We start from the raw sequence: 26371 nt of genomic DNA on the forward strand, positions 1-26371 counted from the left end.
TACCATTCAAGGATGTTGCAGTTCAGTTCAACAATAAATAGAAAGACTTGCTTCAGTAGAGGCGCTTCAGACTCTTGTTTCTTCTCAAGGCTGTTGTATGTGTAGGTGCATTTTAATTTAAATTAGACACACACAATCATCCATTAATAATTTCTCATATCCATTAGGCAAAGGTACTGTAAGGTTTGCTCCATTTCCATATTGCATATTTAAAACCAACTTTTCTCATCCTCATGTTGTTCTAAACTCTTATTTTCTTCTATGGAACTCAAAATGAGATGTTAGGCAAAATGTCTGATCTGATTCTTTCCTAAAAACAGAAGAGTATCATTAAAGTAGCCCAGCCTCATTTCTGGTGAACTGTTTCTTTAACCCTAACAAACTAATAGCCCTGTTTCCTCACATCATTTTGCTCTCTTACTCCTGTTCACTTTTCCAGATTCCAGCCGGTGGGTCTGGTGGAGCGAATCCAGGCCATCGCACAGAATGTGTCTGACATGGCTATACGAATGGAGCAGATTTTGAAGAAGACTAACATCCCCGCCAGAGGTGAATCTATCATTTATGTTTGGGTGGCAAGGACTGAACATTTCCTTGTTGCAAAGGATATTGTAGGATTTAGATATAACCAAATAGGAATTAGCAATCAGTTGGAGGCTAATACTTAAGCATCCTGCTTTTTTACAGAGTAACTAAAGGTCTCATATTACTCTCCTCTTGAGTTTCAGAAGAGATTGATCAATGATATTTCAAACTATTTGCCAAGATACCTAAATCTCCAATCAGAAAGCTTATGAGCTGTGATAGCCATATGTATTTTATATTTCCCAATTCTTCCATTATTTATAATTAACTAACTAGTGTTTCATTGTGTCTAAACTCAAATTAAGTATAATTAAGTCTGTAAGGTCCTTGAAGAGCTACACATAACACACAAGATTGAATAACTCAACAAAAACTCTAAATTTAGTCTCTTAGTCAGCCAAAATCATTCAAATGCACTGTTAGACATGAAGAGGTCTGGGCTTGGATCCATTATTTTTTTTATTTTATTTTTTTCGGGACAGCATATTCACTCTTTATTATTTAATGCACCTTGATTGGACTCGATTGCTATAATGCCAGTCATCTCTTGCCGCTATTTGTACAGCAAGTGCCTCTGTAGGGTTTGATATCTCTAAAGTTTGCCAACAGTGTTTGGTGGAATTCCAGCAGGTTTTTAGCAAGCATATGTGCAAGCTGTGTGGGAGGTTTATTTAAACTATTTATGTAAGACAAACAGAATTCTTACTTCTGCTCTGCCATTTGAGTAAAATGCTTAAGGATTCTGTGCATACTCAGCTTTAATTGTGTTTTAATGACTTTTTTCACTTTTCCAATTGCAGTTTCTTTTGTTCTAAAGTCAAACATCATGTTCTTAGTTTCCAGTGACTGTGCCTGTTCTCAATGAAAATATGCTAACGTGACACAATCCCAAACAATAAAATGTTTTTGAGGACACGTTCACACTATTAACTAACTATAACTACAACTTTTGCCTCAATAAACTTCTAATTTGCTGCTTATTAACAGTTAGTTTGGTAGTTGTTAAGTTTAGGTATGGGGTAGGGTTAAGGGATCTAATATGTGCTTTACCAGTACTAATAAACACCTGATATGCTAGTGATAAGCATGCTAATAAGAAACCAGTTAATAGTGAAAATGGGTCTCTCAATGTATTACTATGCATTTTTTTTTAAATCAAAAATACTGTACTATAATTGGTAATATTGTGAAGCGTTATTAGAAATGTTTTTGATTTGAATATATGGTAATGATTTAGTATAGGGACCAATTCTCACTATTAACTAGTTGCTTATTAGCATGCCTATTATTAACATATTTGCTGTTTATTAGTACTTATAAAACACATATTCTGCATGACCATATTCTGCATCCCTAATCTTACCCAATACCTCAACTCAACATCTAACTTACTAACTTTTAATAAGCCACAAATTAGGAGTTTATTGAGGCAAAACTCATAGTTAATGGACTGCTAATAGCAAGGATTGGACCTTAAAATAAAGTGTAAACGAAAATATTTAAAAATGTAATGTATTCCTGTGATGGTAAAGCTGAATTTTCAGCGACATTATTCCAGTCTTCAGTGTCATGTGGTCCTTCAGAAATCATTCTAATATGCTGATTTACTGCTCAACAAACTTTGCCTATTATTATCAATGTTGACAAATTATTGAGCAGTGAAAAAAAAAAAAAAACTGTTTTCAACACTAATATTAATAAGAATGATTATTAAGCACCAATAATAACTGATTATAACTGAATACCACACTTAACACTTAAAACCATGTTTTAGCTGGTGAAAATACTAGTGTTCAAATCATTTTGGCCACCACTGTATTTTTAAAGATATCTGCAACTGCAAACAAAATAGATTTCAATAGGCATTTATAAACTTGAAAGTTTAAGGAATAAAAAGTGCAGGATGTGGGAGTGAATCTCTTAAATCAATGTTCCATGTGTGTACAGAACACATGGAGTCACTGGATGTGTTCTGTTTGGAAAGTTCAAGGGTGTTTTTCGGCTGCTTAGTATCTTTTCATAATCAAGCAGAATAGCCCATAATTCCTTTCTCTGTGAGCACGCCTGATGGATCAGAAGTAGCCTGTTGTACAAAGAACAACCTCTTTCTTCGTTAATTAGGCTGACTGGGACCGGCTACCAGTGAGAGATGGGAGTTTATTAATCAAGGCAAGGGGATGTTTGCAATTTTCTGTTCCCTTTTTCTACCCAACTGAACATAAAGCAGTACAGAGCTCTTAACAAAGGCCAGAGCAAGCATCACGCACACAACTAAGAGTTACGAGGGCAAGAGGCCACTTTCATAATGCTTAATAAAGCAAGCTTAAAGAAAGTTGAGGAAATGGAAGAAGATACAGAGGGCTTTTTCCAAAGCCTCATTAAAACAGAAAGAATTTGGATCCCACTGGTGTTCCACAATAAGGATACTGTACTGTGGAAGAGTGCTGTCAAACTGTGACTGCCTGTCCTTTTTATCTACAGGGCAAGATGGAGTTACAGGCCAGTGCGAAGTCCCGAAGGATCCCAGGTACCCGGATTGCGCTAGTAAAGTGGATGTGAGTTGACAGAGATTTTTTTTTTTCTTAGACTCCTTTATGTCTGGTCTTTTTATTTCTTGGTTACCTTAGATAAAAGGAAATTGGTGGAGGCAAACACTGGCACCAGACAAATGGAGTGTTTTCACAGCTGTTTCATTGATTGATGATGTTGTTGTTTTATTTTTAGATGATGTCTCTTTCCTTTGTTTGTTTGAGTACAGTTTGTCCTCTCTCTCTCTTTTTTTTCTTCCCTTTTCTAGAATCAGACCATGCCAGACACTTTACCAAAACGTGCTCAGCTTTTAAGCCAAGTATAACCAGGGTTTGAATTGAGGAGGGTGGGGTGGCATCCCCCTGGTGGAAAAAAATGACAAAAAGCATTCCCTCGTGAAACCACCACCCCCTAACCATCCCCTTTAGATGAATAATGTTGTGTTTTATGTAAAATTTATCATGTAAATTTCTCTATTTATGATAATTCACAAACTATTTAATGACAATTGGGCAATCAGAACTCGGTACAGTAACAAGCTGCTACAAGCTGAAGCAAGTTTCCGTCATTTTTTGTGCAAAATGGTTCAAGCGCAACTTCTGAAGTTCTTTAAAAAGAAGACAACAGAAGGTATGATTTTTCCTTGATTAGAATTTGAAGACATTCCCCTGACATAAGAGACGATAGGAGAGCTGACTAATGTCACGACTTTGCAAAAAAAAAAAAAAAAAACACATCTTGAGAGTCCAGAAGCAGTAATTGTGCGATGAAGCCCATTAGAATGCAGTTAGAATGCCCTTATAATAAAAATACCAATGTATGAGTTTTTATGTTTTTATATTCATTGCACACGCAATATACTTTTCTGAATATCAGCACATAAATATGCAATTTTTTTTCAACAACAGTGTAGAGCAAGCTGTGTTTCATTCCTTGAATGAATCTGTTTTTGAACGAATCATGTGAGCCAGTGATTCAACAGTCCATTCACTTGTTTAGTTTCTAATAGAATCAGCCGTTTTGAACGAATCATTTGTTTTGAATGATTCAATAAATAATTTATTAAAACAGGGATTTTCTGCCACCTACGGGTGGTTTTATTGTCATCTTTATTTAGCCATGACAGGCCTAAACCAGCAAAGGTGCCAGCACAAAAACACATTCAGCAAAATATTGTTTAATTAGCAGTATTGACTCAAATTCCTCCATTTCAAGCCCCAGAAGAAAAGAAGGGGAAAAAAAAGCTTAAAAATAATAGTTTGTTTAATAAGGCAAATTTTTCATTAAATAAAACCCCTTTTAGACAAATGTTGTAATAATTGTGTAAAATTAGCTACGGGACAAACCCCAGACAACCCAACGCATGCTTTCAAAGCTAGGCTGTTTCTCAATTCCAAGAACGCAAAGAACTGACTTGCGTTCTCGTGGAGACCGGTCTTGCTAAGCTTCCTTGGAAGAACGAACTCGGAAGGATGCGAGAACACACCATTACGAGTATTGAGATGTGCTGCGTTCTTGCTTAACGGACCGCATAATCACAGCATAAGCAGCGGCCAATGAACCATAAATATAACATAACATTACAAACAAATTTCATAACTTATTAAAACATTTATACTATTATAGATATTATTTACATATAATTGTATAACGTTTTTATTTTACAGTGTTATTTGTTGTAACTATGACTATGTTAAGATTCATTTTATTGTGCCAATAGAAAATACTGCAGACTTTCTCCAGGTCTCATATCTTTATTAAAATTAAGTAAAACAAACGATAAATGTTTATTTTTAAGAGCCGTCAAGCATTTGCGAGAGCGAGTTTAAAGCTTACAGGCTTCCGTACACCGGCGGCGCGCAGCGTCTTCTGTGATTTCTAACGGCTCGATTCTATCAAAGTATGCACTCGATGCATCCTCGATATCAAGAACACATCCGGACACTTCCATGCGTCCTCTGTACTTGCGTTCTTGAGAATTGGAATTGAACTTCGACGGTTAATGATGACGTATAGCGAGAACACAAGGACGCAAGATCGCTAAAGAACGCATATTGAGAAACAGCCCTAGCTTGCTATTGCTAGCCTCTCCAAAATCACCCATGCTACCTTTGAGACACCAAATAAAAAGTTAATTCAACATTGAGATCTCTGGGTTGCTTAATTTTATATTTCTAGCAGAATAATGAGAAATGTATTGTGAATATTGGATACATCAACTGCAATCTGGGTTGCATTTATGATGACTAAGGTGATTTTAGATGGAGTTTAGTCTTATGGTCCTTTCACTCCAATGTGGATATTCAGTACAAAAATCCCATCCCATATCAGAGCTTTTGGTGGCACTAATGTGCTGAAACTGGCATTGAAGACAAAGCACTTGAAACTGTTGTTGTCTTTGTACTTCACGCTTTTAAGCGCAAGCCTGAAAATTACTTATAAAATAAAATGGTAGCAGTTCATGAGCTCTTTAGTCTTCATGAACTACATACTGTATGTAAGTTGTGGTAAACAAGTTGTTTACATAAACTACTCAGCAATCATTCACACGTTTGCCCTGTGTAAGACATTAATCTTTTTCTGTCTCTATTTTGCACATATTTACACTTACCTGCATGGACATTCTTCTAGCACACATTTTACATTTGCATATTTTCCCCATTGCATTAAGTGAGTTTTTATGAAACAAAATCTTGGGCTGTCAAAAGTTTAAAATAATTATGATGCATTTAATGATTTGTATTGTAGTTAATGCATACAGGGGGGATTTATTAAGAATGAATTGCTCCCACTGAAAGCTGTTTATTTGCATGTGATGTCAGCCCTGCTTTAGCCCCTGATTCACTAAATTAATTATGCAGATCAGGCAACAGCTCAAAAAAGCCCTGAAAATCTGTGTTGAGTGCATTTTACACAGTGCAGATCTCACAACTGCCTCAGAGTGCTGTATTGCTATATTATGGAGGCAGAACACCACATCCAGACATGTTTTTGTTGAAACTGTTTTTGTTGTTGTTTTTTGAATAGGAATCTTTTGTAAACATTATAAATATTTGTACTTTCACTGATTATTCACTTTTCATTAAAAGTTATATTGCGATTCATCAGTCAAATAAGAAACAGGTTCTAGGGCTGAAATACAGTGCACGGAAGTGCAACTGTTTGCTGCATTCACTTTACCTTACAAAGTTCCACAAAAAAAAAAAAAAAAAAATGCAAGAATTTGTTTGGCAATTCATTATACTTACATTCATTACTCTTATACTACTACTAAAATGTATGACCACAATGTGCAGATACAGATAAGAAACCATAAAGGAGTATTTTTCAGCAGCAGTGTCCAGTAATAACAGTTTCAATATTTCTCGAAATGAATGCAAACACTGAAGTTTATGAAACAATAATTAAATAATACATCAAATAGTCTTTGTGGACTTTATCTCACTTTATTTACTGATGTTTTTGCTGCTAACCTTCACTAATTAAATTCAACCATACAAAAAATGCAAAACACTTTGTGTTTTTCTTCACATTTGGTGTGAAAGGACTGTTAGAATTGTACACTCTGTTTAGTCAGTCACTCAAGTCTGAATTGATTTAGATAAGTATGACGCCATCATTATTCTTGTGAAGTGGCTGTTGTATGGATGAGAGTTTCTGTAAGGTCAAATGTTTGTTCAGCAGTCCCATTCCAGACAAATCCTGAAAGTACCTAAATCAATCTAATCTTTGCTTGCAAAGCATATACTTTTATTTTTATTTTTTAATCAGCTGGGTATGAAAGCACTTAGAGTTCAGTTTGCTATGCTCTTGTAAAGGTTTGCTGAGGCATTGAGGTGAAGACTGAACTCAGCATATATAAGACCCTTAGACCTGAACTGACTCGACCTTTTTCGTTAAAGATCACCACGCTCTTTATCAGGCCCCAATGCTGGTAGAACAATGTCAAGGTTCCCATGCAGGGAAATGCACTATATGGACAAAATTATTGGACACCTCACCATTACACTATGAGGGATTGTTGCATATTCTAAATACATTAATACTGTAAACAGTAAACACAATATTGTTAGTGGTAAACAAAAAGAGCATGACAAATCATGTTTGGCAGTTGTACTTTTTATGTGTGCTGAAAAAATTGTAAGCCATGAAAGAGGAAATGATAAGAGCTTGAGGTATACAGTTTTATGTTTTAGTGCCATGTCACATTGATTTCATGTTGCATTTTACTTGGCTGGTTAGTAAACATGGGTTATAACAACAAACACTGTGCAATGATCATGCTGAATTTCTGACACTGTCAGAAAATCATCGTAGGCTGTCTTTGGTCACAAGACTGTGTCTTTGGACCTCTCTAACTGTACGACAAAGGAACCCCGATCACAGAAATCGCCACGATTGTTCATGATGCCAAAATTGTGCATTATGTCTCTGGTGTTTGTATACTGAAGCATCAAGATTTCCCTTCACTGGAAGTAAGCGGCCTAACCCCTGAAAAACAGCCCCATGACATTATCCCTATTACTGCAAAATGTACATTTGGTACAACGGGCAGGTAACATTCTCCAGGCAAATGTCAAAAACCCAGACTCGCCATGGTGATTCATCATGCCACAGAATATGTTTCCACTGCTCCAGAATCCAGTGCTGGCATGCTTTACACCAGGGGTGTCCAGACCTGTACTTGGAGATCCACTGTCCTGCAGAGTTTAGCTGAAACCCTAATTAAGCACACCTGAATAAGCAAATCAAGGTCCTCTGTCTCACTAGAAACTTATAGGCAAGTGTGTTAGTGCGGGTTGGGGCTAAAATCTGCAGGACTTTGGCCTTCCAGGAGCAGGAGTGGACACCACTGCTTTACACAATCCATCCAATGCTTGGCATTATACTTGGTGATGTGAGGCTTGCATGATAACAAACCGGAAGGCAAAAAAAAAAAATTATAAATGAAAACTGTTCATTTGATGGTTCTTATTGCACTCTGTTCAGGTATCACTCCTCTGTCCTCTCAGTGAAATGTCAAATTAGTGACAACTTTTAACTGTTACTCATCTCTTAATTTTCTAGTGGATGAGAGCCAGGTGGACATCGGACCCTTGCTACTCCTTTTATGGAGTAGATGGCTCAGACTGCTCTTTCCTCATCTACCTTAGTGAAGTCGAGTGGTTCTGCCCCCCACTGGCCTGGAGGAATCAAAGCAGTCACCCCACAACAAGCAGCCTGCCAAAAAGACAGGTGAGTTCCCGAAAGAGTCAATAATCACTTCACTGAATTAATTGGAACAGAGAGATATAGGAGTTAGTGAAGTGTGATTATGGCTGAGATCGCATGGCTCTTTTCCAAAACCCAATAAGTTGTCTACATAGGCAGTATTGAAGGTATCTTTTACCAGAAAGGCAATCCTAGAACAAACAAGTTGTTACCTATACACCTTTCCAAATCAGGTTTAATTATAGTCAGAATTCTGACTTAGTAGGCTGTAGAAAGCAAGGCAACTTAGTGAGTTATAGAACAGAGACACTATGTGAGCTAAGTGTGTTCACCTGGTTAGTTACTCTCACAGTGTGTTATTTCAAGTGAGAGAGTTCCAGCTGTTTAACTGTTATTCACAATGCCTCTAAGCCCGGATATGACTGAAATTAGATATAATTTTATTCATTTTTTCCCCTAAGGCATAAAATACTGTATCGTTTTCCTGCCTAGCAAAATTACCTCTGTAAATTCCACACAGCTATTACCAGTATGCGTCTGAACTATTTTAGAAATACGCCACAATCGCTTATTTTAAAATGACAGTTCTTTCATTTGCAAAACCCTGATTAACCTCGACTTCATGTCCACATACCACTTACAGTCAATTCATTTAGGTTGTGTTTAATTACATGCTTTTGAGCATTTGAGAACGAATCACTGGATTTTACAGGTTTTATATTCGAAAAGATATTCAGAGTTTAGTAGCAAGTCATTTGATAGCAATATACTAGATTGGCAGAACAACATATTACTCTATACCCTTGTGAAAAGAAGTGTACATATTTGTATTGAATGTCCACTTGTAGTGTACTTCAAATCTTAAAAGTATGTTTAAAAAAAGTAGCATACTGTAACCTAATATTAAAGGGATACTCCACCCCAAAATGAAAATTTTGTCATTAACCACTTACCCCCATGTCGTTCCAAACCTGCAAAAGCTTTGTTCATCTTCAGAACACAATTTATGATATTTTGGATGAAAACCGGGAGGTTTGTGACTGTCCCATAGACTGCCAAGTAAAATACACTGTCAAGGTCCAGAAAAGTATGAAAGACATCGTCAGAATAGTCCATCTGCCATCAGAGGTTCAACCAAACAGTTATGAAGCGACGAGAATACTTTTTGTACATGAAGAAAACAAAAATAATGACTTTATTCAACAATTCCTCTCCTCTGTGTCTCTCCGCATCACCGTAGAAGCCATTTTGGAGAACATCCGCTGACCGCAAGCAGCTTCCGCTCTTCTGTTTCAGCCGTGCTGCACAGATGCGCAGTTTTCATTCAAATCAAAGCGTAAATACACATAGAAAAATTATCCTTGTGTCGTGGCTGACACAGAATAGCGTAAGCTGATTGCGTTCAGTGGATATTCTCCAAAATGGTGCTACGGTGATGCTGAGAGACACAGAGGAGACGAATTGTTGAATAAAGTTGCTTTTTTTGTTTTCTTCGTGTACAAAAAGTATTGTTGTCACTTCATAACGTTACGGTTGAACCACTGATGGCAGATGGACTATTCTGATGATGTCTTTCATACTTTTCTGGACCTTGATAGTGTAATTTACTTGGCAGTTAATGGGACAGTTACAAGCCTCATGGTTTTCATCCAAAATGGCTTAAATTGTGTTCCGAAGATGAACAAAGCTTTTACGGGTTTGGTACGACATGGGGGTGAGTGATTAATGACAAAATTTTAATTTTGGGGTGGAGTAACCCTTTAATGAAATAAAAGGGCACTTAATGTGAAAATACTTCATTTTAATTTTAATTGTAGTGTGTAACTCAGTATTGCGGTTTTATGTATATTTATAAATATATTTATATAATTAAATGCAGTAAATTGCAACTTCATTATTGCAAATGTGTAATTACAATTATATTTAATATGCAGTTGCGTCTGAAAATATAATGTTCAGTTCACACATCTTTTAAAGTAGGCTATATTATTTCCATAATAAGTATTATTTTTAAAAGTAGAGTATACTAAAGTGTACTTCTAAGGTATAATAGTACTTATGAATAAATTTGTTTTGTCAGTGCAATGTCCGCACTTATTACTTTTTTAGGGACACAAATTCAACCTATACACTTCTTTGCCTGTTTTCTCTAACTTTATCTCTTTCTATAGGCATATTTCCGCTCAGATCTGTCTCTACTGTTGGAGAGGGTCGGTTCGGGCAAAGAATCTTTAAGCTTCATGAGGAGGCGTATGCGCAGATTGGCTGCGCAGTGGGCTGCAGCTGCACGTAGACTTGACGAGCGACTGCGCAGTCAGTACAGAGTGCAGAAGAGGGTGAGCTGTCACCAAGATTTTTTTTTTTTTTTTTTTGAAATTTTGTAGAAGGTTGTGGTTTTGTGAAAGGTTGTAGAAGAAAAACATAGCCATATTTGATTTGGATGGTATTAACATAAAAAATAGGTCTGCAAAACACACATTTACGTAACCTTCTCTGAAAAAAAAAAGAAGAAAAAAAAATGTTTGAATAGGAACATTTATTATAGAAAAACAACAACAAAAAATGATTAGTGGTAATGTTTGTACCGTTCGGTTTTTCACAAATCATATAAAAATAAGCCTTTACAGACTGATTATTTTCATTTCCTGTCCTAGAGCCAAGCCTGAATGAAAAACTGTGGATTAAATTAAATCAGTCTCACATTGAGATACAGATCAGATACACACTCTTGGTTCTGTCACTTAGAGAAGTGGTTTTCTGTGAAGAGGTTGACTGTGACCATGAAAAAGCTGTTTACTGTAGGTGAAGTCTGCTGCTTATGAGTTTGACTGGTAATTGTAGGATAATTGCAGGTGCTTGTGAATATGTTTGTAGTGGCTGGTTGTACAGATTTCCCATGTGGTAGTTTTTAATTACGGACTGTTTCTCTGTCGATTCGTCTTTGTTCATGCTTTTACAACATTTATTTTGGTTGGTGCACCTTTGATGTCCCTATTGAGTCATTTAACATTCTGTAAAAGCCAGTTTTGTTTGAATCTGCCTACAGCTATTAATGGATATAGATTACCAGATGACTGTGTTTTCCATGTGTAGGATGAGAATCTTAAGGAATCTAATTATTTTGGCTTAGAATCAATTCCACTTAATGATCTTGGATCCTTAATGACTCCACAAACTATTATATTGTATTCCATAAACTACAGAATTTAGTACTAAAATAAAATATTTAGTATCAAAGCAGTATTTTGTTTAATAAAGATGTCTAAATCATTACCTAAATGTAAATTTAATGTATATATATATATATATATATATATATATATATATATATACACAATTTACAATTTATTACAACAAAACTATTTTTAATGTACAGTGTGCTGTATCTTGTCCAACCAAATTATGGTAACAATTTACAATAAGGTTTCATTTTTCAACGTTATGTAATGCATTACCTAACATAGACTAACAATGTGCATATGTTAGTTAATAATAATAATAATAATAATAATAATAATAATAATAATAATAATAATAATAACATCTTCAAATTAGTTAAAATAGTGCATTAACTAATGCCAACAGATACAACTTTGTTGTTAAATATAAATAGTAAATGTTTTAAAATTGAGATTAACCTAGGTTAATTTAATGTATGTAAGTTCATGTAACTTATGTTGTTAACTAATTTTAACAAATGAAACCTTATTATACCTAAATGATTAATTATTAAATATGTTTTATATGATTATTAATAATCACAATAATAATAATAATAATAATAATAAAAATAATAATAATAAAGGGTAATTTAATAATTTATTAATACTTAATAGTTAGTAATCATATATTAATAATAAAGTATACTTATAATAATTTTAATTCTTTAAAGCACAGACTAGTACTGTCCCTGTCAATCAAAATAAAATTATGCAACAAATAAAATTAATTAATGGCAAAAATTGATATATGTTATTTATTAATGAAAACATTATGTTTTAGACAGAGAGGGAAAATAAAGTTCCTGAAGCAGCTCACCAAAAACAGTATTGATCATGTACTTGGCCTCTATTCCCATCTATCACTTTATCAGCAATTCATTTTCATTGAAAGTGATTTTATTGGAAAACCACAGATAGAGAAATTGAGTCCATGTCTGGACTCCAATATTCTATGATATTCCATCATTCAGCTTCAGTAGAAAAAAAAATTCACTCTTCTGTTAGCTCACTATCTCCAAACATCATTTGTCTGTAATTTAATTGATAAAAATGTGATAAATATTGTTTTAAATACATATTCTAAAGCAATGGCAGAAAAACAATAGACATGTGACTGTTAGGGTAGTTTGTGATGCTGAAATAGTGTCAGTTCGTGTCTTGTTTCAAAGAAAGTGTCATTTGTAGTATATCAGCATGCTAAGAAATGTTACACACAAATATTTCAGAGGTGTCAGTCTGTCATCATCTCAGGGGAGGCCATGCAACTCTTTCATACTTTTGCACCATGTAAACAATTCTTGTGAATGGCTAAAAAAAAAAAAAAAAACACCTAGGATGAGACGATGAGCTTCATGATTCATTCTGAAATACCTTGAAATATTTGAGTTGCATTACTCATTTAAGCTACATTCAGTGACATTCACTCAATAAACCCTCTAGATGAAAATAGTAGTACATCTGTAAGTTCAGTAAATGAACTGCTTTCCCCATTAAAACTATAAATACACTATCATTGTCTTTATACACACACACACACACACACACACACACACACTAAAGCATCTGGTAGGTGAAAAGATTCTTTGCTTATGGATACTCAGTTCAGCTTTTTCAGTCAAACATTTGAACAGTAAAGACTATGTGATTAAATACTAACTATCCACAGGAAAACAATGCCCTGGTTTATTCAGGCCTCTGAATCTTTTAGCACAGCCTCTGATATTACAGAATTATACAATTCAATATCACATGGCTGGTATACGTATGCTAAGACAGTATATTGAGGGATGAATATGTAGACATAAGAATAAATGAAGAGAAAGAAAACAAACAGCAAAAGTTAGCCACAGTCTGCTGCCGATTAGTGCTGATCCATTAACACTAGAACTACCAAGGCAGTCATTTTGACCGTTTTTAAATTTTGAAATGTAATAACTTTGTTGAAATAAAACCCATATAACTATAATACCCTGACTTTTCCTAAATGTGTGCATATTTTATTATAACGTTGCTATTTTATAAAAATTATTTATTTCTACCTTGAATGGGCAAAGCGGTCAAATTGACCGTTCGCATTACAAACGGCGTATAATTTCTGCTTTTGTGACTTTTTCCCACGGTTGAAGATGCACGTCACTGTTGCCTAGCAACTTTTGTTCTAGTTGTTTTTATATTATATTGTAAAATTCCCATTCGTAAAAAAGCGGGGTGGACAAGTGCTGTCATTCAATTTGCCACGATTCCAGGTATGTTAGGCTGGAAGACTATAGCCTGGCTGTTATCAATAATAGCCTACTTCAATGTTATGACAAAATAGCCATAATAATAATAATAATAATAATAATAATAATAATAATAATAATGGCTATTATTATTTTTATCCTAGTGTAATGCTATATCTAATGCGTATAGGCAAATTTTAGCCCCGACAAAACTATTAATGTGATTTTTTTTTTTTTCTTTCCCCAAGGTGACAATGTTTATTATTACCTATACTATCATAACAGATCCATTTATTCATGGATCATGATTCCAGTGGTGGCTGCATAGAAATGTTTGCGATTCATGTGATCCAAACATTTCAAATAACTCCAGAGCGTTGTAAAGTACAAAAGTAAAATGTGTTGAAAAAAGACGTATGTAATCATTCCTGAAATTCACATTCAAAAATGATTTATCTACAGAAATATTCTGCTTCAGTTCATATTTGTTTGCATTTAGACTTCCAAATACAACATTTTCACTGCTGTGAAAAACTTTTGCTCTCCCGCTTGCCGGACACAAAGCGAGGCACGCACCTTCGGGAGTGGTCTATGTAGCTCTTACACAATTAAATATGACATAAAATACCGTATATTTTGGGTAATGACGTCATAAAATATGACGACAGACATTCAAAGCTTCATTGTTAAACCTCAAAAGAAGCTTAGAATCTAAATTTAATATGACAAAAGTGCCATTCAGTTCAGTCTAGTATGAATGGTCAGAATGACCGCTATGGCCATTCTAGTAGTTAATAGAATTCCGGGTAGTTCTAGTGTTAAACCTTTCGGTGACTTGCCCTCAATTAAACATTAAGGTGGGTGACTGCATAATTTTCATTTCTTCACATTCAGTGACATGTCTTGTGTGGCCAAACAAAAATGACAAGGCAACAATAATGTGGCTTCAACTGAAAATATGCTGTACTGTTCTTATGTTTCTGCCTCCTAAAAATCACTTTAGTTTGTAGCAGTCCTCATTTAGCCATTTTAACTTGAAGTGTTGGCTAAATTAATAAATGTTAATGTTTTGACTGGAAACGTCACTAGTGCACTTGATCATTCATGAGGAGCCCTTCAGTCAGAACTCAATCTAGCACTCTACTTCACAGCCAACTTTGCAATTCACCACCATTCAATAAGACTCATCAATGACAGAACCCTCCTGCTGCCAATAGATATGCATACAAAGTATACTGGTGCTGCATGAATAGGCATACATAAATCCCGTAACAGACCTAGACAAGTGTAGGCGGAGGATTAGAGAGATATTCATCCCCAAATATGGTGATACCTTTACAAAGCATTCTTTATAAAATATAAAGACACTATAGAATATTCTTATACAAAAAAAAAAAGAAAGAAATTATACTATGAAGAGTAATATTATAATGGCAACAAAATTTAATAAATGTTTTCAAAAAGAAATCACTGACTTTTATATCGATATTAAACTAAAAACTTTAAATGTTTTAACTGGAAATTTATATATATTTATATATTTTATATTATATTTATTTTATATTTTATATTTATTTATATTATATTTATATATGTCATGAATGATGTATAGAAAGCACCACAAAATCATGAAATAGTAATATTTCCTGTGAACATGAAATTAAAAAAGCATTATACACATTTTAACCTTCGAGAGGAGTTTGACATTTGAAAAAAAAAAAAATAAAAATACAAAAAACACACACACACACACACACACACATATATATATATATATATATATATATATATATATTAGTGCTGTCAAATGATTAATTGTTATTAATCACATCCAAAAAAGTTTTTGTTTACATAATATATCTGTGTATACTGTGTATATGTATTATGTACATATAAATACAAACACATGCATGTATATATTTAAGAAAAATTTTATGTTTTTCTATGAAATATATTTTTATATAATATAAAATAGAGGCATATAAATATATAAATGTATATACATGTAAATATTTTCTAAATATATATTGTATGTGTGTGTATTTAGATTTACATAATATACAGTGCACAGTAATCATACATATATTATGTAAACAAAGACTTTTATTTTGGATGCGATGAATATATAAATGTCGAATGACATATATATATATATATATATATATATATATATATATATATATATATACAACATATAACTATACTATATATATATATACAACAACAAACTATAGCATGCATGTTGCATTATATGTCTTGCTTCACTAGCTGGCTATCGTTGCTACATTCAGTGTATCGGAGCAGTTGTATTGAGATTGATGTTAGTCCTAAAAAACTATCCATTCTTGTGGTCTCGCCTTCCCCTTACCTACATCTCTGCACAAGCTCATACTTCATTTGGAGTTTTTTTTTTTTTCTTTTGCTGTAGTATTCATACAGACTTCTGTAAGAACACAACTTTAACGTAATCTTTCATTTTTTTTGGAGGGTCGTATCTATTCTTTATATCTGAAAGAGATTGAAATACTAAAGTAAATTTGTACTGCTTTCAGGAATAAACACTTAGCAGTATATGTTTTTTATTCTTTCATATATGTAGACTGAGTACAGATATTCATCTGAAATTTAGAAAACATATTCCTTTTAGTCAAAAGGGCAAGTGTTATCAACTTTGTGTGGTGACTGGAAGAACTGTAAATCCACATAATAAAGATTTTTTTGACCATGCCTTTATACTTAAAAGCCCTGATTATTTACATTTACATTAACATTTAATCATATAGCAGACACTTTTATCCAAAGCGACTTACAAATGAGAACAATAGAAGCAATCAGACCAGCGAGAGAACAACAACAGTATACAAGTGCCATGACAAGTCTCAGTTAGTCTAGCACAGAACACGTAGCTATGTTTTTTCAAGAATACAATAGAATAGAAAAGAAAAGAAAAAAAAAAGGTAACTCCTAGTATTAGTTGGTCAAGTGCTGGCAAAAAAGGTGAGAAAATGAGTAAAGACTCAGCTGTTCGAAATGAGATTGGGAGGTCATTCCACTAGCTGGGCACAGTCCAGGAAAAGGTCCGTGAGAGTGATTTTGAACCTGTTTGGGATGGCACCACAAGACACCATTGGAGGGTGCACAAGTTTGAACTAGTGAGTTGAGGTATATTGGTGCCACGCCAGTGGTCGTCTTGTAGACAAGCAATTTATTTATGTATTTATTTATTGCCATTATACTTAAAAGGCCTGATTTTTATTTTTATTTGCCACTGGTCCGCTTTGTATCTTCTATATCAGACATTTCCTCAGAGACTGAGTGAAATGATTCACAATAAAATAAAATAAAATTAAATTAAATAAAATTAAGTTAAATAATAAAACAAAACAAAACAGTTTGGTACACAAGTAAAATAACACCTCTGAAATATCAGTAGGTTTACAGTTTCAATTTACAGTGTGGTGTAAGTTGCACAACATAGCTTAATGCTTTGAAAAATAAAATATAATGTTTAAATATATTAATTCTTTTAAAATTTAAGTATTAGATAATAAAATATAAAATTTTATTATAGAAAAATTTTTTATTAATATAATGTGAAGTGTTTTTAAAACTTAACTTAAATTGTGTTGTGATACAAAAATAATGTGATGTGTAATGTTTTATTTCCTATCTTTGTTTAAGAATCACATGTTAGGTAAAAAATCCTAAACTTTGTCTGAATGCTGTAAGTCTTTGGATAAAAGTTGGTAAATGCATAAATGTAAATCCTAACTTTGTCTGGCTGAGTCTTTATCTAGTTGGTATGTACTTGTATTAGTGTTGTTGATAGTCAAAACTGCTACTTGTTTTAATTAATTTATCCCACTGGAAACAAATTGCTGATTTTGGCTAATTTAGTAGGTTATCGTTCTGTGCTTACAGATGTTTAGTATAATGTGCACAGTAGACATACTATTCTGCAGAAATAGTTTTATGAGTAATAAAGTAATATGCTATTCTAAACCTCTTTCCCCCCTCCTTTCAGATCCTGGTGCATGTGGGCTTTCTGACAGAGGAATCCGGTGATGTGTTCAGTCCAAAAGTGCTGAAGGGTGGCCCGCTCGGAGAGATGGTTCAATGGGCAGACATCCTGACCACCCTTCATGTGCTGGGACATAACCTCAAGATATCACTCTCAGTCAAAGAACTGCAGGGGTGAGTCTCTTGATAATGCTCTTACTTTATTAATATTAAGAAGCCAAACATTTGCTTTGGTACTATTTATGATCTGATGACCTGTGCAGATGAGTGCTTCAGTTGTATTGTTTTGACAGTGACATTGAAATGTGATCAAATATATGTAGAAATCAGAAACTCTTGTTTTTACCGACAACGGTGGCCATCAAGTGAACTTCAGCCAACAACTTAACAACCCTAACCCTAACCTTAACCTAACCCTACTATACTTTGCAAGTTTTATTTTATTTGGATTTTTTGCCTAAGGCACAGAGTAACCTAGAAACAACAAATGCAAATTTAAATTCCTACATACAGTACTAAGAGTGTGTTTCAGCACTACGGACAGCTCCCATATGCATACAACAGTCTGATTGTGTTTGCACGAGTTACATGCGAAATATCCTTGAAAGATTTTAAAGCACTTAATTTGTACTTGTCTTCAATGCTGTAGTTTTTTATTAGAGCTGAAGAGAAGGCTATTATGAAATACCCTAGGGGTGACACCTGCTTGGATGTGAGCATGTAATCAGTCTGACTTTGTCAAACTGTTGACGAGAAGGTGGTATGTGTACAAAGTAAACTGTTAAATCATGTATATGAGCTTGGAACCAAATAAACGTTGTGGTGAAGGCTTTGATAAATTGCAGGAAGAAAAATGGCAACGTCGAACACTGAACTTTACTGTCTCTGGATGCTCCTAGAGAATTTAAATTAGTTGAAAAACTGGAGCACCATGACAACAGGTTTCTGTCTCGCTTCAGGTTGGACAACAACCCGTTTGACCTTCTCCTGAGAAATGCAGTAAAAAAAATTTCTTTCTCTTTTTTTTTTTTTTTTTTTTTTTTTTTTTTGCAACAGAAATGTGAACATTTACATGGAAAGCATACAAAAAAAAAATCACTTTCTATAGTGCTGAAAAAAAAAAAAATCTCATATTAGTTAAGTAAAGTATAATATACAGCCAGCCATCATCACAAGTACAAATTTAAAGTGAGATCAGGATCTTGTATCAACCTGAATGTGTTTATTTTGCTACTTTACTAATGATTGTACATTAAACATATGGTAGGCTATGCAGTTATACTGTAGCAATTACAGACTATAAAGACTATATCAGTGGTGTAAAGTATTGGAGTAAATTTAGTGAAAATGTTGTTGTTGTGCTTTTGGCTACTTTGAATCAAAGGTATTAGCAACTTTTACTCTCTAGTGGACTGCACTTTTGAATATGTATATGTACTCTTTAATACATTTGTAATGAGTAATGCAATTAGTCCTTACATTTTGCATGACACCTAACTTTTTCTCCAGAGGTTTATTTCAGCTATGTGAAACCGCGATCTACACAACTTTGAAGGTCCTATGTCTGTGTGTTTTGCTCTCACACACTTACACTTATCAACAAGGCTACTTCATACAAATGTGAATGCATTAGCTGGTAGTTGTGAATCGCAGGTGTTTCATATATGGGATGAGGACATGGCTGAGGCCTTTTTGAAGGATATTGGTTTACTTATGCAGTTTTTAAATACTTGAGCTTAAGTGAGACTTCAGTGTTTGTAGATGTTTAAGAGGCTTTTGTGTCAACCTTGATTTATTGCAATTTTGAGGCGTTCAGTTTTATATTGACTTTAGAAAATATATATGGGATTGCTCTTCTATTAAACCAGCTATTTCTTGTTCTTTACTGGCATTTCTCTTAGGTATTGAGGACTAGTGCATCTTTGAGCCTATTCAGTATGAGTAAAATACTTAAGTACTGGTAAAATCAGATACTATAAGACTTTTACTCAAGTTGTGTTTAAATTGGTGACTTGTAAATTGTAACAGAGTCATTTTTACTGTACTTGTACTCAAGTATGGATTTCAGGTACTCTTTAAACCTCTGGACTATATGTTTTTTGTTGTTGTTGTTGTTGTTGTTGTTGTTGTTTGGGGGGTAATGTGGACTAATGATTTATCCGTTAAAGCTCCAGTGTCAAGAATATCAATCAAACAGAACAAAATCACATTTCAGTTTTTTATGCAGCCTTGCCCTCAGTGCCCTCCACTAATATTGGCACCCTTGGTAAACATGAGCAAAGGCGGCTGTGAAAATAAATCTGCGTTGTTTATCCTTTTGATCTTTTATTCAAAACATTCTCAAAATTCTAACCAAGCATTAAAGTAAAACAATTGAAAGTTAAGAAATCTCACAATGAAATAAACATTTTTATTTTCTCCAATGCATGTTGGCACCCTTAGAAATTCTTATGAGCAAAATATTTCTGAAGAATATTTCCCATTCATCTTTATATTTTTAGCACACCAGGGTGACTATGATCATGATTCCCCAGCCATGACTTCCTGTTCCACACAACCTGTCCTCCAACTAATAAGCTCGTATAGGTCGTTTGTCCAAATCCCTGAAATACGACCCATCAGAGCATATACTACAATTGAGCCCCTATCGGCAAAAGGTCGTTTTCATATTAATGTTTTGTACTCTTTTATTTGCACTGTGATTTGTGTTTCGTGTAGCTCAGTTGGTAGATTATTGCATTATACCTTGATATGCAATCATGCTATCATGGGTTTGATCCCAGAGGACGGACGTGCAGGTAAAATGTATATGCTCAATAAATCATAATTTAGCATGATTTCTGTGAGGGTTAGGTTTAGGGGGTGGGGTTAGGTGTGGTCATTCGAATGAATAAGCCACCTAGTAAAATATGTACGAATTACTGTGAGATCGGTGTAAAAAGTCCACACATTGCATTTAAATAAACGTGCGTTTTGATTGGTAATGATGTTATACGTCATTTCATAACGACAGACGCGACGCGATACTGTCATTATTTTTATGCCCGCTAGAGGACGCTTAACTTTAAGATGTAAATATAGGTCGTAATAAGGTGCTTGCACAAACGACCTATATGGTCGTTTTTTGTTGGAGGACAGGCTCATTCCACAAGATAATAAATATGAGTATATGTATAATGTACCTGTACAGTCAGGTCCACATATATTTGGACACAGGCACAATTTTTACTATTTTAGGCAAAACATATTCAAGTAGTTACAGTTATATAAATATGGAATTAAAGTGCACACTCTAAACTTTAATTTGTGGGGGGACCATAAGTAATTCAAGGTACCATAAGTAATTGGACAGTTGACTCAAAAGCTGTTTCATGGATAGATGTGGGTCATTTTTTCATTATTTCTACATCAGTTAAGCAGATAAAAGGTCTGGAGTTGATTCTAAGTGTGCCATTTGCATTTAGAAGCTGTTTCTGTGAACCAACATCATGCGGTCAAATGATCTTTCCATACAGGTGAAAAAGATAATTGTTAGGCTTCAAAAATAAAACAAATCCATCAGAGAGATAGCAGGAACATTAAGAGTGGCCAAATCAACAGTTTGGTACATTCTGAGAAAAAAAGAATGCACTGATGAGCTCAGCAACATAAATAGGCCTGGACAGTCACGGAGGACAACAGTGATGGACGATCAGAGAATACTCTCCATGGTAAAGAAAAACCCTTTCACCACATCCAGCCAAGAGAAGAACACTCTCCAGGAGGTAGACGTGCCACTGTCAAAGTCTACAATCAAGAGAAGACTACAGAGAGCAAATACAGAGGGTTCACCACAAGGTGCAAACAAGGCCAGAATAGACTTTGCCAAAAAACATCTAAAAAAGACAGACCACTTCTGGAAAAGCATTCTTTGGATGGCTGAAATTAAGATCAACCTGTACCAGATTGATGGGAAGAAAAAAGGCTTCCAGTGGCACTGGGTTACTGGTGTTTAGTGACATTAACCATTAGAATTCTGAAGTGTATAGGAATAAACTCTCTGCCCAGATTCAGTCAAATACAGCAAAGTTGATTGGGCAGCGCTTCATAGTACAAGTGGACGATGAACCTAAACATACAGCAAAAGCAATCCAGGAGAATAGAGATTTGAATCTCTAAGTTGAATATTCTGTAAAGGCCAAGTCAGTCTCCTGAGCTCAACCCGACTGGGCATGCATGGCACTTGCTGAAGACAAAACTAAAGGCAGAAAGACCCACAAACAAACAACAGCTGTAGTCAGCTGCAGTAAAGGCCTGGCAAAGCATCACAAAGGAGGAAACCCAGTCTCTGGTGATGTCCATGAGTTCCAGACTTAAGGAAGTTGCCTGCAAAGTATTCTCAACAAAATATTAAAAATTAACATTTTATTTATGATTACATTTATTTGTCCAATTACATCTGAGCCCCTAAAAACAGTGGCGTCTGTGTATAAAAAGGGTTGTAATTCCTAAGCATTTTATGTTATATTTTCGTTCAACCCCTTGAATTAAAGCTTAAAGTCTGCACTTCAATCACATCTTGATTGTATCATTTCAAATCCATTGTAGTGGTGTATAAAGCCAAAAGCATAAAAACTCAGTCAGAGTCTGAATACTTTTGGACCTGACTGTATATGTACAATGTATATGTATATGTACTGTATATGCTCTTTATACAGAAATTTGACTAATTTTCCCCCTCATTTTGAAAGCATGGCGGTTTCTTTGGACATTAGGAGGATTTAAAGACAAAATTAGTGAGTCAAAACCACGAGTACAATACCACAAGCTGCAAAGTGGGACCTGTCATTGCAAATTGTCTAGTTATCATTGGATGTGCTTCAAAGGACAGCAAACAGGGTCAAAGTTGAAATTGTTTGAATGCCATGTTACAATGCTTGGCTGACAACATGGCACTGGAGGTAATGTTGTAATTCATGGTTTGCTCAACAGTTTAATGTAGACGTGACTTGTGAAAAGACCTTTACAGATAGCCCTTCAATACACTAAAAGATAACGCCATTCTCACTTCACCTTTCAAAGTTCAGCTTTTGGTTTTTGCCAATCTTGTTAACTGTCAGGCCTGAATGAAATGTGTGAAAATTGCCTTTACAGTTTTTGTGTTTAACTTGAAGACATTCTTCTTTAATCTGTTTTGTCAGAAGATGTGAGGCTGCTGAAGTTAATGCTCTTGCTGATTCATATCTCTGACAGACTTCAATATGTTGCTTTGAAGTTGGATGAAATGCAATTTCAATAGTCTTTTCATGAGAAAGAAAAATGAATTCCTTTATTGTGATCTGATATGTCTATAAATTGGCCTGTGAAATAGTGAACCGTCTATATGAGAGCAAAAACACTAATGTACTTTATACGTTCTTCGCAGTGTCTAGTAAAATCACTCTAGGAAACTGGTTGTGTTTGTCTGTTGCTCAAGATTGCTCTGCTCAGATTCGCTCAAGAAAATTATTTCTACAAATAAATGGCTCCTCATCTCTTGGATTTGCCAACAAACAAACCCCTAAGCTTAGCAGGGACCTGAGCCATATCTATAGGGACCAAAATATCACAGGCTGTTTTCCAAAACCCAGTAAGTCTTCTAAGGCAACCTCCAAATTAAAATAGAACAGTGCTAAATCCAAGCCATTTCAAAAGAGTTTGTCGTTAGCATGCTATGATGCAGTTCTAAATTCCCTTTTAATGAATGTCAGTTGACTTGACGAATATATTTGCAATGACTATTTTTAGCATGCAAGAGGAATTCCTTTGTATTTGAATGGGGAAATACTGATCTCAATAACTCACATTTAAATAACAAATCAGCAATAAAATCTGATATGAATGGTCCCATAATGTTGTTTCTTATGCTCAAATAACATAAAAAAATGAGAAATGGAGCTTATAACAGAAGCTGCAGTGATGCATTGACTTTAAAAATTGGTGACTGCCAGTTTTATTTAGAAGGCGGGACTTATTCTGACATATTGCACATTGCAGCTTCTCTCAGCTTCATAGTACTATGAGTGAACAGTCATGGTATATACAGTCTTTGGTGATACTCTACATTGATAACACATTAAGTTTGTCTATATGTGTGTATTTTTATTTGGAAGATATATATTTTTAGAGGAATTGCTCAGCTGCGGTACATCTCTAAAATGTTTAGACAGAAAAAGCGTTTTTTTTTGTTTTTTTTTCTTCATGATTTTGAATAAATGTAAAACAGCTATACTAAAGATGTTTGCCAAGTTTTTGTATGCAACAAATGCTTTCCGAAAGAAGTTCTCTTGTAGACTTGTGTGCTACCTGGTTATTAAACATAACAAATAGATAGCATACAAATATTAGGTTAAGTTGTGATTTTTTTTTTTTTTAATTAGACTGAACTGTGTATGTATATTTGGTTATTAAACATAACAAATAGATAGCATACAAATATTAGGTTAAGATAGGGGAATTCTTCTACTTTTTCCAGCATTTTTTTATTTTTTTATTTATTTATTTTATTTTTTTTTATTTATTTTATTTATTTATTTATTCATTTATTTATTTTTGAGAAGACAGCATACTACAGCATACTATACTCTTCAGTATAAAACAGAGCCATATAGACTTTTGGCATAGGCTCTTTTAAACTGGGCCAGTAAGAAACCGCCTAGTACATCCTAGCAACTGCATAGTAACATCTTACTACCAACCCAGAACACCCTAGCAATCACCCCATCACCTCTATATTTGTTCACAGCAGAATAGTCTAGAATTAGTCCTGATTGTAGCACAGAATCTTCTGACTCTCTGAACTGTTCAGACACACACTCAACCTCACTGATGAGTCTCACTAATGTGGCACACTCTGATTGGCTTTCCCTCTTCACTGCAGAATTCATTTGTTTTCTCTGTAGGGAATAGGCAGATGTCTGTTCTCCAGCTGTTGGAGAGGTTTATGATACTCTCTCCTCCACAGCAGCTGCTGTCCCTCTATTCTCATCTTTATTCCCGCTGGCTGTGTGCTGTCAGTGTCAAAGCAGAGCACAAATTCACAGCAAATACATGAAACACTGATGCTTCCTGTCAAAAGCCTATAGCACATGCTACACGACAGAAGCTTGTCGTCCTTTCATGTTTTAAAATGTCATGAAACTCCCCGATTCAGCACAGGTCAGTTCTCACCACAGATATGAAAATGTAAAAATGCATGAAGCTGTGGAGTGAAGGGAGGAGAAGATATTATTTTATAACCTCTGTTATTGTCTTATTACATTTCAACAGAGATAAAAGTGTTAACATTTGCAAATGCATGCTGCAAATCACAGTTGTACACAGAAAATGCACAGGTATATATTTTTGTAAGCTCGCAGTAAATTACAGACACAGATAATTTTGAATTAGTAATTGTAGTATTGCTATACTATTGCATATATATATTTCATCTTTTATTTATTTTATCAATTGTATTTTCATTATAATTTCAAATATAAATTAATTGAATTTTAATTTCATTTAATTATTTTTTTCAACTTCATAATATCAGATTAATTGTATTTTATTTTCAGTCGCAAACAGTAACAGAACACGATGCATGCTGTGATGAACTCCACAGATATATATGCTAAACATTTACAAATGTTATGCACATTACCCCATACTATTACATTAGTTGTTCTTTTTTTAGTCCTTATTTTAAAGTTAGTAAAAAAGTTGCAAAACGTAAAACATTTAAGTAAATTTGAATGTTATATGATTTTTCCAAAAAAAAAAAAAAGTGGTGTATTATATACTTTTTGTAAGCTTATATTACACACATATACAGATCATTTTGTATCATTAATTTTATGCACAAATAAATGCAGAGCTGTTTGCATTTGTCCTCTGCTTCTGAATATATAGAAATGTGCTTTTGCATTTTTAATGACTTATAAATAACATTTTTATAGAGAATTGTTAAATAACTGTCATTGTGCAATGATTTCTAAATGTAATGGTGCTAATCTGTGAACATGTTGACAGTAAGGATGGATAGTGTTTGTAATGCTGTGTTTATCAACGTCAGATTGCACCATGTATCAAACGAGCAGCAGTCCACCTCTCCATAAATCTAGAAACTCTCCAATAATAAATTATTATTACACAAGCATTTCAAAAGTGTCAGTTGTTGACTGAAAGCCTGTCTCTCTGTCAGCTTTAAGGAAGAGCACTATATTTTTGCACCATGCAAGCCAACATTTGTGACCTATGTGTAGTATAAAGTATTTGAAGTACCTGTCAAAGGAAATGGTCACGTGAAGTCATTAATAATTATAAGATAGTCTTCTCGTAGGATGAAGCAATAGAGCCTCACGAATAATTATAAGACACTAATGACATATACAAAGACACACTATATACATCCTGTGATGTTGACTCAGTGTGCATTTCAAACCCAGAAGACAAGAAAGAATTCTGGGAAATTATTTTTTAAGATTTTTTTTAATTTTTGAAGTAATTGTTTAATTATTTTTTTATTTATTTTCTAATGAAAGTTGGATGTTATTAGTGACTGGTGATGCAATGTGGGCATGTTTAGAA

General features: G+C 34.3%; 1 protein-coding gene across 1 annotated transcript in view; it reads left to right on the plus strand.

Annotated features, from left to right (window-relative positions):
- The window catches only part of LOC109054006 (alpha-1,6-mannosylglycoprotein 6-beta-N-acetylglucosaminyltransferase B-like), a 101056-nt gene that overhangs the window by 36187 nt on the left and 38498 nt on the right, over positions 1–26371 (plus strand). The window contains exons 4-8 of the mRNA XM_042720907.1: positions 440–549; positions 3067–3140; positions 8182–8349; positions 10497–10661; positions 17793–17962. Of these exons, the coding sequence (XP_042576841.1) occupies positions 440–549; positions 3067–3140; positions 8182–8349; positions 10497–10661; positions 17793–17962 (687 nt within the window). The remainder of the gene's footprint in view (positions 1–439; positions 550–3066; positions 3141–8181; positions 8350–10496; positions 10662–17792; positions 17963–26371) is intronic.

Source organism: Cyprinus carpio, chromosome B3 (assembly GCF_018340385.1).
Source record: "Cyprinus carpio isolate SPL01 chromosome B3, ASM1834038v1, whole genome shotgun sequence".
NCBI classification, from domain to species: Eukaryota; Metazoa; Chordata; class Actinopteri; order Cypriniformes; family Cyprinidae; genus Cyprinus; species Cyprinus carpio.